Source organism: Spermophilus citellus, assembly GCF_964194105.1.
Source record: "Spermophilus citellus genome assembly, chromosome: X".
Classification (NCBI taxonomy): Eukaryota; Metazoa; Chordata; class Mammalia; order Rodentia; family Sciuridae; genus Spermophilus; species Spermophilus citellus.
In genome coordinates, this window is record NC_138190.1 from 129,415,206 (window position 1) to 129,429,998 (window position 14,793).

Sequence of the window (14,793 nt, forward strand, 5' to 3'; positions counted from 1 at the left end):
AAAATGTTATTGGTTTAGAGAACTTGACTGAAAGAAAACAGCTGGACAGAGTTCAAGGTTTTAAATTAAAAACAATCTAACAAGGTCTATGGGGATAACTCTTTGAGCCATATTTTGGAGACCAGATTCATTTCTATCAAGTAAAAGTAATAGCAGTCTAAGCTAAAAAGGAAATTCCTCACAACTGAGGTAGTTACTAAGTATCAGCACATTTTCCAAGTTCTCTCAAGGCAGCTTAGTTATTTACAATCTATTTTTCCTCATACATAAATGGAGTGCCTTTTCAATTTTATGTCCTCTGTGATTTGTTAAAAAAAAAAAACACTTATACACACCAGCCAGAATATGCCTATTTTATTAACATCATGCTTTAATAAATAACTGGCTACTTCTAATAAAATTAAGCCTCTGTTTACAACAGCCCCCAATATTTTATTGACCATTCTGCAGAATTTGGTGTAAAAAGTTGAATGAAATGTAGACCCTGAGCTATCAAGTAATTATGTTTCAATATAAAAATAGAGAATTACTCTTACAACTGAAGATTGAACAATAACACAAATGACTTCTCTGTGGGTTTTCGGTTCTGTAGAATCACCTGGGATCTTAATGGCTGTGTAGAGCAGGAAGAGACTTGCAGAATTTCAGTCTTTCTGAAAGGGCACCCCTTTTAAAGTGATTTGTTACATTCTCATAGTTTTATGAGCTGTCATTTGGTAAAAACACAAGGAAAGGGGTCCTAAGGGGGCAAGGCAGTTGTCAGTCTTTGGCCTGGGACGACAGATATGGCCTTTGCCAGTTCACCCACATGGCTAAGAGTCACACCTAAGATATGGTCTTCTTAGCTCTACCTACTCCCATCCCTCCCCGCCTCCCCCAAAAAACATGAAAAAAATCTGGACACCCCCCCTTGAGGGGGCTCCTTAGATGGTATGGTGAGCAAATAGCTGCAAACCATGGCAAGTCCTTGCTTTACTGATCAGAGGGGGCTGGGCAAGAAAAAAGGCTCAAATCAGACACCCTTACTTAAAAAATGGAATCCAAAAATAAATGCAAATACACATGCACAGACAAAAAATCTTTGCTCGAGTGTTGACAGGTATTCCCTGAGCCCAGGCTGTACCCCAATTCTAGCTAGCTCCCAGAAAACTTCCTTATATAGCTGGGTTTGAAACTTGGATCATTCTGACAAGGGGGCACCAAATGAGAATGTGGGTCACTTACTGCTGCCCCTGGGATAAAAAATTAAAGAAGGTCAGTGTGGACATGAAAACTTGTACAGGGTGGTTTGCTAACTTGCCTGATTGAAAGAAAAATAGACTCCCCCACAAACCCAAGTGTGAACATGTGATAACTGTGACTCCATGAATGCCTTTTATCTTTCAAGGGAGACTACAGCAAGAATCTTTTTTAGATAGGCTACACTCTACGCATAAGATTCATGAAACAGAGTGACATGTGGTCTTAACTTAGGCAAATCAACTCAACCAAAATGGATAGTCTGCAGTCTCTTCCAATCACCAGCTATAAATGAAGTATAACCTTCTTCTTGTACAGATGCTTGAATACAATCTGACAAGTGGCCCAGACACCCACTTGTGCCTTCACATTCTGTCCTAACTTAATAATAACAAAAATCCTCAAATCACCTCTGCTTCTCTCCAAATAAGGCAGCTAAAATAACAGGGATAAATGGAAATTTTACTGCTTGTTGGGCTTTTTCTTTTAATAAGATAACATGATAAATAAAACCTGCTTCTGTACAGCTATTTAATATTTCAGAAATACGTACATGTTACATGCCAAGAAATGACCCTGGTTTTCTTGTAAGAAACAAGGTGAGATTGTAATTGGAAAAAAAAAACCCACAAACAAAATGAGGAAAAAAACCAAACAAACAAACAATAGAGCGATAAATCAGAAATGCACAACTAACTACAGTTCTGTACCTACACTGTTAGCCACGTTTAACATGATTTTGGAGGAGCAGGGACCAGCTTAACGTACAAGTCCCTTCTGCCCCCAAAACTGAATGAGAAAACAAAGTCAGCATTTTTTTAAACCAGTGGCCACATAGTAAAAACTGTACATTGTTGTCCATTCATTTATAAAGCAAAGTCACTAGGATGGTATAAAAGTGATAATTGGTGCCTTGGTTAACTTTCTGATGAGGAACACTTTTTTTTTTTTTTTTTTTGAGAGTTGGAGAATTATCTCCACTCTCTCTGCATAAACAGGAACAAGACACAGAAGATGATGAGGAGGTAGGGCTGTGGCCCTGCACGGGCACCAGCACTGTCGGCTTTATCACTGCCACTCTTCCCAGCATGGTCAGTGGCATTGTACTCAAACTCCGAAGGGCACTGCTGATATTCACATCCACTTCCGCTTCCTTCTCCACTATTTTCATCACCTGTGTATAAAAAAGTAAATAAATAAGAGATTTCATTCCACTTATTCTCATCACAAGGCATGTGAGAACAACTCATGTTTTCAAACTGCAAAGGCTTACTGATATCAAAGAAGTCCACATCATTCCCATTGTAAGCATTCTTCATTTTACTAGTCATAACCCGAAGAGCCATAATTTGACGAAGAATCAGGGTGTCTTGTTTGCTGGTGTTAACCTGGACCTCGGGGTTATTGCCCTGGTTGGCTAATCCATTTCCTGTCACTGCAAACAGGTACCTGAAATGAGAAATGACCCCATTAAGATGATCAGTAAAGCAAAAGATAAGAGATCGGCCAAGATTTCTGCCAGATACTAGTATCTACACAGAGTATGATTAAGTGGAAGTTCTTCATAATGAACTTTAATTTTTCCTTATCTTGTGTGTGTATCTTCTTTTTCTAATTTGACCATGGCCTTTTTCAAAGTTGTCTTCTTCGTGGAGGTTGGTGGGTCAGAGTAAAGTGCCTTCAGAATGGGTACTTATCTAAGTTACAGAGTGTGTGGGTGTGTGGTGGAGTGGGGGAAAGGGTACACAGGCCATCGCAAAGAGGAGGAGACCTTTTGAGAATTGGAACTTTATGAGACCAGGCCATTGAGGATTGCATGGTTTGTTTTTTTGTTGTTGTTGTTGTTTTTTTGTTTTTTGTTTAAATAACAAGACTAATTGGAACAGCCTAAAGCTAGAATATAACCACTGTCAAACTTTTGACCCAGTAGTCTTTGTAAGTAGCTGATCACCTTTCCAACACTTCTACTGCAAAGCCCATTTGTTTTTTTTAATATTTTATTTTTTAGTTGTAGTTGGACACAATACCTTTTTTTTAATGTGGTACAGAGGATCAAACCCAGGGTCTTGCATGTGCTAGACGAACGCTCTACTACTGAGCCACATCCCCAGCCCCTGCAAAGCCCATTTCTAAGAACATCTAGAAACCTTTCATGTTATTGCTTCCTACTGTGAACTGCTTCCTGATGCCTCCACTATAAACTGGGAGACCCTTTTCTGAAGATCACCTAGCCTCCTAGGAAGAGGAGTACTCAGTGGTGGCTCACCTGCTTTTGTCTTTCCCATTCCAGCAGTCATCTTCATTTCCGTTTCCTGCAGCCATCCTCTCATCATTGCAAACATTGCTAGGGAGGGAGGACCAGAACTTCTTGGCCTGCTTCAGTTTCTCCTTGACATCAGTAACCTAATTAGGAACATTTAAAAAAGACTTCTGTAAAACCGCACAAATCTCCCTACGGATGTGCCTTCTGATTTTCCTAACTATCTCCAGAGTGCTATGCACTTCAACTTCAACTGTAGTCAGAAGAAAAATATGCAGATCAAATTTGTAGCCTGAAGTACAGAATCACACAAAGGAATGAATATTTGAAATGTAAACTCAAAGAGTTGCCTACAGCCACTGCCCACTCTACCTCCTAACTACAGGCCCACCATGCCCTGTGCCCTGTAGATACAATGATAATACACAATCTCTTCACCCACGGATTGTACAGTCATGATCAAGTTTACGTATTATCCATTCTGGGGAAACTTGCCATTAATGCTCTTCCTCTCCACCCACTAATATCTCCCCAGGCCCGTGTGTTCCCTCCTTCAACTATGTTAACACTTTCTTATATTTTTATAGCACATTGCTGTGATAAAGCAATCTGCCTATATTCTACTACTCTTTTCCTATCATAGCATTTACCATATATCACCTTATGTTAGAAAGCCTGGTCCATCTGCCTCTTCCCCTTTGTTGGGGCTTCTTGAGAAAAGGACTTATTCCTCTGAGCCTCCCTGTGTGTAGCCTAGTGATAGGCACATAGTAGACGCTCAGTAAATAAATACAGCCAAACTGAAGGGAAGTTTTGAGATGAGACTTACTGCATCCTATTTTATTGACTATATAGGAACTTTCTGAGCTAGAAAATGCCATCTTCATACAATTTTCTTGAAAAGTTATACCTGAAAAAAACGTTTGTAAGCCTTCCAACTAAAAATTCATTGAGCAAATGTTTTCAGTTCTTTGTCATTAAACATGTCCATCCCTGCAAAGCACTCACCAGTCGGTCCAAACTAGTGCCAGCTGCTGTGGTTGGGCGTTCCTCAGGATGATATGGTCTGAAGCGAGCACTGAAGGCACTTTCAGAGATGGAACGAGAAATTCGTCCAGCTGGGAGTGGCTTGGGGGGTCCACATCCCTGGAAAACCTGCATTGGAATAAGCGTGGTCATATTAGGGAAGTCATATGGCGAGTACAGGGGGACTTCCAGCTCTCCTCCTCAGTATCCTGCCTTCATTACCTTCTGAGACACCTGCACACTATTCTCCTGCATGTTCATTATAGCATCAGAAATCTTCACATCAATGGGATCCATGACCGACTCAATGTTGAAAGGACCCTCCAGCCTCTCTGCAACCATTAGCATGGCATCTAATAAGAGATTTGGGGAATAGCACAGGATAAAAAGTAAATCATTAGTTCAGCCTTAGGTGATACATCTAATAATTTTCTTGCCTTTGTTTCTTGCATGGGGTTGGTGGGAGAAGGCACTCATCATAATAAATTCTTGCTTTTCTATCTATTTCCATTACACCAAACTGTATTGAGTCATCAAGTATCAGTAGCTCCTTAAAGTGTGAAATGGACCGATGAATGCTTTGTTCTATAGCAAGGTAACCCAATCAGGAACCTTCCTTTATATTGATTATTTATTCCTTCATGTGTCAACAGCTATCACTATAAGGCTCTGAGCTAGCACCCAGCTGACAAACCTAAGGCTTGAGGGAGAATAACATGTCAGTTCTCCCAGAAACTTTCCTAGGATCTTTTCATTTCAGGTTCCATTTACAAATATTGAAAATACAAATCAGTTAAAATTGTGGCATACCAATTATTTGCTTTTATTTTTTTTAAATAAAAACTTTCAGATCCTCAAGTGCATAGTCAAAAAATACAAATGAAAGTGTTCTAGGCATTTTAGTAAGTTTCCAAATAATGAAACTTCAAATAAAGCAATTTTGATGTTAAGATAAACTTCCCATTTGAAATATAAAAGCCTCAATTTATTTTAAAGTAAAACATTTACCTCTTTTTTATTCAAGTGAAAAGACAACGTAAGAGAGTACATAAAGATTGTGTGCTCATAATGTATACCTCCAATTACCTGCAAGTCACTTTTAGGCTTTGGAGGAGCCTAGCATGTTCTGGTAAATATTCAAATCCCTTAACCAAATTATACTGTACTTGTTTCCTTACCATTCACGATTGCTGGGATTAGGAGGGTTAGTATTATTGCCTGATACCTGTTTGTGAAAAATTAGAAGAACGTGGAAATGAAACCCCCAAAAGAGAAAAAGGACATTTTATTAATGACAAGCAGTGAACTTTTACTACATTTTCCTCTTTGACACTCTAGTGCTTAATGCATGGCAAGAAAAACAGTGTAGACCCCCATGATCCCCTGTCTTCAGGTAGTCCAAGGTCAACTAATAGAATGAAGGGCTACTTTCCAGAAGATTGTGTTTCCTTCTCAACTGCAGCCCCCAGCTGAGCTTCTACTTGAGATTTCTAATGGAAAGGAGTTTAAGCTCAGCACATGGATGAAACTGAATTTGGTCATCAACCTTTTACCCTCCACCTAGATCAAATGCTACACAGCATTTTAAAGTGTGAGTTCATTTCTCTGAACTACAATTCTGATGTCAGAAACAACAAATAGATTTCCATGAAATGCATTTTTTAAAAAGTAATAACAAATGAAGTTTCAGATGGCATTGTGGGAAGCGCCAATAAAGTGACGCTTCTAACCTTGAAGTAAAGGCTGACAGCATGAATATACCATTGTGCTAGAAGAGAGAAAAATGCTTTTGATGTATGAGCAAAAGGAGACTTTTGTAAACAAGTGGAGCACAACTTAAATGTGTTCATCATTGTCAAACATCAGGGCTGCCACGTACAGAAAGCACATTCTTTCGTAAGCCAAGAAGAAATCGCTGGCTCCAAATAAAAATATTATGAATAGACAGATAATAAACATCCAAAATGCAGAGGTTTAAACAAGAAAAAAACAGTGCATTTGGTAACTACTTGTTCCCCTAGTGGCAAGAAAAGGCCAGATCACTAATGTGTTTGTGAAAGACTGAAAGGAAACATAAACCCCAATTCTTCTGGCTGTTTGGTGTCTTTGTAAACTCTGAGCCTGCCGGCCATACACAAGGGCCTGGGAATGGAAAGTGAAGCTGGGCCTTTGTCGGGGCCGGTGCCATGGCGTTGTGTGTTGCGCAGCTGAAGAATGCGACTGAGGATGCATTCTGCCTGCACCCCACAGCCTGGGAGCCAAAGCTGCTGCTAACCCCTGCGGGAAGTCACGATTGGCTATCAATCGGCTCTTCCGTAACAGCAACCAGCCCTTATAAGAAGCCCCAAGAGAAATTCAAAGATGGTTAGCTTGGTGTTTTGGTTTTCTTCTGGTTGATATAAACTACAGGTCTCTTATTTGTGGGATCTCTGACTGGCTCCTGCCTCCTGCCAGGAACTGGCTGGTGTCCCTGCCAGCAACCCCAATACTAAATACCCACTGGCAGCAACATGTGACATTAATAGGGTTGGCTCTGAGTCAAATGAATGTAACACAGCTTCAGCACCTGATGGAGAACAAGTTGCACCTAAGAATAATTTGTGATTCTCTAGAAATGATTTTTTTTGGGGTGAGTCTTATGAGTGAGGGGGCAGGAATTTGGTTTATTTTTCAAACTGAAGGTTTCAGGTGAGTTCCAAGGTGTTTCAACTATTTGGATCAATCCTGATAAAGATGAACAAGATGTTCACGTTTACTAAAGGGTCACCATTGATGACAATATGCAGATGCAATTGGGAGGACAGAGCGGGCATGGCAGCAAGAAGGCAGCCTTGGAAAATCCTCCCTTAGTCTTTTAATGGGTCTAGTCCAACTGCAGAGTTGCAGTGCTCAGGATACTGGCATTGAGTTGCTGCCACCACCCCCACTCTCTGCCGTGCAACAAAGCATCCCCTTCTCACTAGGGAAAGCAATTCCTTTTGTATTGTGCTGCCAATAATCAGAAACCCACATCTTCAGCCTCCCGACCTGACTGGAAGAACAAAAGGCAGTTTCCCGACTTAACTCCAAGATCTGATTTAAAGAAGGGGCAAAAAAAAAAAAAAAAAAAAGGCCCTTGACCATTCATTAACTGCAGTCATTTAAAGGGGAAAGAAAACTTCCTTGCAGAGAGGGGAGAAGAAGACGACAAGGAAAAAAGAGAATTTACAGCAGAGGCATGTAAATTGGGACTGAATTCTACAACCCAGAGCAGATTAATTAAACCCTTGTGGAAAATTCATGAAAAAGCACTAGAGATTAACAATGGCTATTACTCCTGGCCTTTTATATCAGCTTATTAGAAATAAAGACTAGTGTACGCACTAAAAATGAAGTTTAGATACAATTACATACCTCATTCCTCCAAAAGGTATCACTGAAAATGACTGGGGAAAAATCAATTCAGAAATCCCATCATTTTCCACTTGGGTTTAATTGTACTTCTTCAAGATAACACATGGGATTTTTAAAATACACTACTAGAACAACATCAGCAACTAAGGCCTTCTTGTTTAAGAGTAACTGGCTGTAAACATTAATTACAAAGCCAGAGTATGGTTCTGATTTGATATGGATTTGTGAACTCTTGGGAAAAATACACAGAAGAATTTGTATTTAATACAAGGACATGAGGACTTTTGTGACGACTGTGGCTGGACATGTCAGAATAACGGAACAGTATGAGGGAAATTCCCTTCTGTTCTCCATATCAGATGTATATGTAGGAAATTAGCAAAGCTGGGTTGCTATTGACATATAGCAGTTTGTACTGTATGGTGAATTCTATTCTTTGGCCCAGAGAAACATTTGATTATAGGGAATGTGGAAAGGCTTACCATCTTTCTCTATAAACCCAACTTAGCAAAAGTGAACTGAAAACCTGACATTTTGGTGTGGGGATAAGGGTGGGATGGGTGGTGTTGGTGGGGGGCATCAACTTTACATCTGGAAATGCCATGAGCTATTATTTTCATGAAAAATATTTGGAAGCAACAATTTATCCTGTAGCTTCATGATGTGCCATTTGTTCCTGTGTGTATTTGCTGGTCTTATGCTTTCCCTTTCATGGGATTCTGCTTTTCTGTGTGTAGAAGATTTTTTTTTTCAGGTCTTCCAGCTTTGAGCTATTTAGGCTACAATTGTGCTGAAGTGCTTAATATTCACATCTTTTTTTTTTTCCTGTGTCAGTGTTCTCAAGAATCTGTTGGAGCCAATTTATTGATGCACTTTCAAACAGAGTTAATATGGTAATTAGCTCTCACACAGACTAAAAAGCATTCCCCAACCACAACCCTCCCCACCAAAAAAAAAAAAAAAAAAAAAAAAAAAGGCAGTAAACTGCGCACATGTTCCCATGAGGACAAATAACTGAAAAATAGGTGCCTATAAGACATTCAAATTCTGCAATTATGCAAATGTGACTTGGGAGTGGAAAAATGAGTTTGTTTTTGTGAGGTGTTAGTATGTGTGAAAGGTCCCACTAACATGCAGCATTAGGAGTTTCAGCACTGTCACTGATGTTTTAGGGCTAATATGCAATAAGTAGGTATCAAGGTAGTTGATGTATGGCTATTTAAATTATGCTTATTTTGTCTTTCCCACAAAATCATAATTAGCCATCTCAGAAACTGACCATGGTTGGGTGTGGTCCGGGTTCTAATAATGGTTTCCCAAGTGGAAGGCCTATGAAGGAGCACTCATTCCTTAAATTGTCAGGCAAAGGTGCTTCCATAGTCACCAGAGCAGTCTATTATTGCTAAATTCGCTATAGAAACAAAACCCTTACATTTTCATAATTATATTTCTCTTGATCCAAAGAACAAATGGGTATTGGGAAAAGTGTAGGAGACCTGGTTGCAGTGTGACAGACCATTTGAAAAGACACTTTCATAGCTCTGAGAGGGCTGTACGCCAGCATTTACATGGATACAAACCTATGATATACAACTAAAACTGACCTTTAGACAGAAAATATCAAAAAAGCACTTTCTCATTATTAAAAATTGGTAGTCACTATATCGAATGCAATGAGATATGCCACCATTAGCTCAAGGGAACTTTTATTTGAAGAATGGTCAGCATGGTCAGTGCTCTGGCAAACCCTTAAATAGCTAATACTAAAATGAACAGAAATTTCACAGCTGGCAATTACAGCATTCTTTGTGGCCAGAAGTGGAGCCATTTCCAACAACACAAATACGCTAATCGCTTGCTCACCTATGAAATTGTTCCACTCGATATCAAGATCCCCTTGGTTAGCCAAACAGCCTCTCATGATGTTTGAACAGTAGTTGTAACATGGCTTCACAGTCACGAGACCCTGGCAATGGGAGCAGTAGATCATCTTCAACAGGGCGTGGGTACACTGGGCTGTGGGGTTTACCTAAGGTACAAAAAGAAAATTAGTAGAGGAGGGGTTAAAATAGTCAAAGAAATTGCAAATCTACTAAAGTGACATTGAAAGCTTGGCCATGAATTTCATTTATGGATAAGTTAAAACTGATCACAGTTAGCAGGCCTGGCCTGCCTCCAATGAAATAAATGAAATTGAGGTCAGATAAATGGAATATCTGTGTTGAAAAGAGGAAGATGGAGGTGGGAATGAACATCACAGGACCGTCAACAACCAAGCTGCATGTTATCTCCCACTCTATAAATGACCATTCCTCCCCTAATCTCCACCTTCCTGTTTCCCAATCTCTCATATACACACACTCTCCATACTCATTTTCAATAGCTCAATTACTTCAAAGTTCTTTTATAAATAACCTTCCAGAATCAGCTATGAGACACAGTCATGGAGGTGACCTGCTATGGCCACTACAATTAGTGGTCTTCACCAGATTGAAACACAGGCACATGTTCTTTATAAACACATTGACTCTAAGACCACCTTTTAAACCTTAACCCCTGAAACAAGATGGATTGAGAAGGGTACAATGGGTGTACCGTTTTATGCCAAAAGCTGCACAGAAGACGAGTAATGTATTCTACGAGGCAGAATATGAATAACTTTAAACTTGAGAGCATGTGAAGGCCTTCCAGGGTTGGGAGCAGTAGAGCACAAGGTGCTTAGGGAACAGCTGACAGATGAGGAGAGGCTTCTGTTAAATTTTGAAAAAGGGATTGGATTTAGGTACAGAAGGAGATCTTTCAGGTAGAGACAATGAAATAAACAAAAGCCATTAGAGAGTATACCGGTCATATCATGAAATTTCAGAACAGAGTTGAGAAATTTGGGGAAATTATGTTGAATGCATAGTATATGTGGCCTGAATTTAGAGGGGCCTGAACACCAGGCAGAAACTAAGACACAGTATGGCACCACACAGGGCTACTCAAAGTTTGTGAGGGAGGGAAGCATCCTGGATGAAAACAGTACTGAAGTCAGACTAGCCTAGCCACTCTCTGCAGAGAAAAGGGACTTGGTTCCAACTTTCTTGTTGTATAAGGTGAAATTGTCTTGGGCATAGAAGATTTCATTTAATTCTGCCCCTTGTGTCCATCAATGCTTAGAAAGGATCATGGCTAGGTATCCCTGGTTGGCAGCTGACTGAAAGTTCCTGTCTTATCCTTTCTGTCCCTCTCTCCTCTTTTGGAGTGTCTATCAAAGGTTACTGCATTCTTCCCTATCCATATCAACCAGTTCTACAAACAGACTTTCAGAAGCAGATACTGCTTCAGGAAACAGATGCTGGGATGCAGGGTAGCTGGCAATGTACTTCACCTGCTCTGCTGTGTTATTGTGAATACTTCTTATCAACAGTGCCCTTAGGAACAGGAACAGGGGATTAGTACTGTCAGGAGAAAAACTTAACATTGTCAGGTTCCTATGTGGTATATACATGCACGCGCGCGCGCGCACACACACACACACACACACACACCCTCATCCCAAACAGAACTCTAGCCTAAAAGATGGAAAAACAAAACAACAAGATGGTAATTGTATACACTAAAGTCAACATTCCCTATAAAGAATTAGAACTTTTCCACAGTTTTAATCAGTCCCAAATGTTCTCCTAGGAATTAAATTAGTCCTTTTAACTATGTATTAATGTACAGTAAAATCTTGGCTAACCAATACCCTCGAGGAATGACCCTCTGGATAACCAGATTTTCTGGATAGCTAAAAGTTTATGCTTTAAAGTCACAGATTGTTAGGACTTTGATATTTGTCCACCTCTCATTTTACAGATGAGCAAACAGGCCTCAAGAAGGGAGGTAGCCAGAGAATCATGGGATCGTAGGAAGGGGCCTTAAAGATCACTGTAAGCTATGCTCACATTTAAGAGATAAGAAAACTGAAGCCAAAGACTTGCTGACAGTCACCCTGCTACATTTGATTCCAGTACTGCATCTTATCAAACTTTTGTGACAAAAAGATTTCCCAGATGTATCACATTTCCCTGCCTTCTTAAACAGAAGATAGGAAACTCTATTCTTAGGCATTGGTTATTTTCCTATTTTAGCTATGTTCCACATTGGTGAATCTGTTAAATGGCTGAATCTTAAGAGAGGTGAAGAGTTATATAGATGACTATGAAAAATCACACAATAGCACTTGGCATTGTTGACTGTTATGCTTAAGAGCAGACAATGCCCTGATAAGAAGAAATGTAAAAATCTAAGTGCCAACAAATAGTTACAGAGCACTACTCTGTGCCAACGATTATTCTGCAAGGTATTTGTGTTAGGTAGCAAGGCAAGTAAGAATTTCTGCATTGAGATATGAAACCTGTTTTACAAAACACAAAGTAGCATGGGTATTTGGGAAATGAGCAAAAATTTTAAATTCAAGTTAGTCATATTTGAGAAACATTTTGTTTTCAAACAAGCCCTTTTCCCATTCCTCTTCTTTTTTTGGCATGGGGAGTCAGAGGTATGCAACTGTAGAGAATAACACAGTGTATTTATAGTTTAGTTACAAGTTAAATCATATGTGCATTACATATTGCACTATCCCCCACTAAAACAGGCTAATGATGGCTTAAGTTTGAAAATCAGAGACCAAATGAAATGATACAGTAGAATTTTCTTAAAGGAAGATTATGAACCTAGGTTTGGTGGAATTTTTCTATTTCATTCATTGAGCGGCAGGTAATGGTGATAAAACCCGGGGCACTTAGCCACTGAGCTACATCCCCAGTCCTTTTTATTTTTTATTTAGAGAAAGGGCTTCACTAAGTTGCTGAGACTCATGATCCTCCTGCCTCAGCCTCCTGAGCCACTGGGATTACACACAAATGCTACTCCACCCGGCTCCATTTCATTCTTTGGTTTTGTACTGACTCATGCTTTGCTCATAATTTGTTGTGCAACTACTAAAAATGATTAAAAGGAACTTGGCTATAAAATGCTATGGGAACACCAAATAATATCATAACTGAAAAGAGAGATGAAGTTATAAGAAAACTCAGATGAGAAAGGACATATAAAATACCAATGTTAGAGAAAATTGATCTTGTGTCTCACAATCACAAATCAGACCACCATGCATGAAGGGAATTCAGAACCTGAGAATTAAATCCCATGTGTGGAATGAAGTCTGAATATATAGGGAATGCCCTTCTCCCTAGCACTGGGAAATGGATCCAGGGGTGCTTAACCACTAAGCCACATTCCCAGACCTTTTTATTTTTTTAATTTGGAGACAGGGTCTCGCTAAGTTGCTAAGGCCTCAAACTTGTCATCCTCACCATGCCTCAGCCTCCTGGCCCAAGAGAAGAGTTATAAATTTTTAGTTTTTATTGGTGTATTCTAATTATGCCTAACAGTAGAATTCACTGTGACATATTCATACATGCACATAATTTTCTCCATTTCATTAAAGATAAGGATTTTAAAACAGTCAAGAAGTCAGGTGCAGTGGTGTATGCCTGTAATCCCAGTGACCTCAGGAAGCTGAAGAAGAAGGATCTCAAATTCAAAGCCAGTCTCAGCAACTTAGCGAGGCCCTATCTCAAAAAAAAAAAAAAAAAAAAAAAAAAAAAAAAAAAAAAAAAAAAGGACTGGGGATATGGCTCAGTGGTGGAGGAACCCTCAGTTCAATTCCCAGTACCAAATCAAACCAAAAAAAAATGTCACAAAACCAAAAGAAAGAAGAGTCCTGCAAGGCCCCTCAGAAGAAGGGGTCAATAATGACAGCATTCCAGGACTTGGGGCTCCACCCTCACCAACCTGACCATGCTCAGGATGGTCGATGCAGAATGCCAAGGATTAGTTCTACCTTCTGACTGTGTGACTCCCCAGTGAGTAAACCAAATGGCTGCCTCTCTTTTGGAATCTTCAAGGGCTTTTTTGTAAGAAGCAATGTAGGTTATAAAAGAACCAAAGATGTGCCAACTACCATAGGGAAGAAAGAGCCAAACAATGGTATATGGTACTGTAATTTAAAATGCTTTGGAATTTCTGGCAAATGTCCATGGTTCCTTGATCTAGTGGTGGCTCTTGCTATCACATGTTGATACACTACACATTGCTGGGTATTCCTATATAAGTTCCCAGTGGTCTCTCTACACTCCCAGGGACAAATCTTTCACCCGTAAGCAAATTCAACAGTAGACCAAGTCATACTTTGTTCTAGGGCTTTATTCATTTTGAATAGAAATTCAAGTTCATTCAAATTCTATTCCCTGGTAACTATCAAAATCAATTACTTCCTTTGAGTCCCTCAAAACTTATTAACTGAAGAAGATTTACTTTGGAAGACCAAAGGCCAAGTAGTAGATGATGCCACACAGGGGGATTAGCAAAAATGGTAACTATACTCCAAGGCATTCCTTTAATCCAAAATTCGGCATTTATTCTGGATAGCATGGCCTGCCACTTAAAACATGCAATTTGGTTGTTACTTTGGGGCATGGCTCTTGACTAACATTTGATATGCTTTTCTTTTATTTAGAAGGGCCTATTGAGTCCACATGTCAGTAACATTCAGGTTCATTAAGGCTGGGGATTATGACTGCCTTTTACAAAAGCCATGTTTTTTGGATGTATCTTAGAGATTTCATAGTTATTTCTCAAAAAGAACCAGAAAAGGAAAACTTTATACTCCTCCACTGCCCACTTTCAACAAAAAAATGGCCTAATGCTCTCAGAGAGAAAATGCTTATTTAGCTTTCATAGTTTTGTGGCTATGAGGCTCTTGATGCCAAGGTGCAAGAGAAAAATATTGTTTTTCTGACAGTTACTATTGATAGCTTTTATTGGATTTTACCGATTTATGG

General features: G+C 39.5%; 1 protein-coding gene across 1 annotated transcript in view; it reads right to left on the minus strand.

Moving 5' to 3' along the window:
- Positions 1–311: 311 nt before the first annotated feature.
- GPC4 (glypican 4) overlaps positions 312–14,793 on the minus strand; it is a 112,506-nt gene continuing 98,024 nt past the window's right edge. Inside the window, exons 4-9 of the mRNA XM_081276855.1 lie at positions 9,782–9,947; positions 4,748–4,878; positions 4,508–4,654; positions 3,506–3,642; positions 2,513–2,688; positions 312–2,413 (exon numbers count right to left, since the gene is read on the minus strand). Of these exons, the coding sequence (XP_081132981.1) occupies positions 2,211–2,413; positions 2,513–2,688; positions 3,506–3,642; positions 4,508–4,654; positions 4,748–4,878; positions 9,782–9,947 (960 nt within the window). The 3' untranslated portion in view covers positions 312–2,210. The remainder of the gene's footprint in view (positions 2,414–2,512; positions 2,689–3,505; positions 3,643–4,507; positions 4,655–4,747; positions 4,879–9,781; positions 9,948–14,793) is intronic.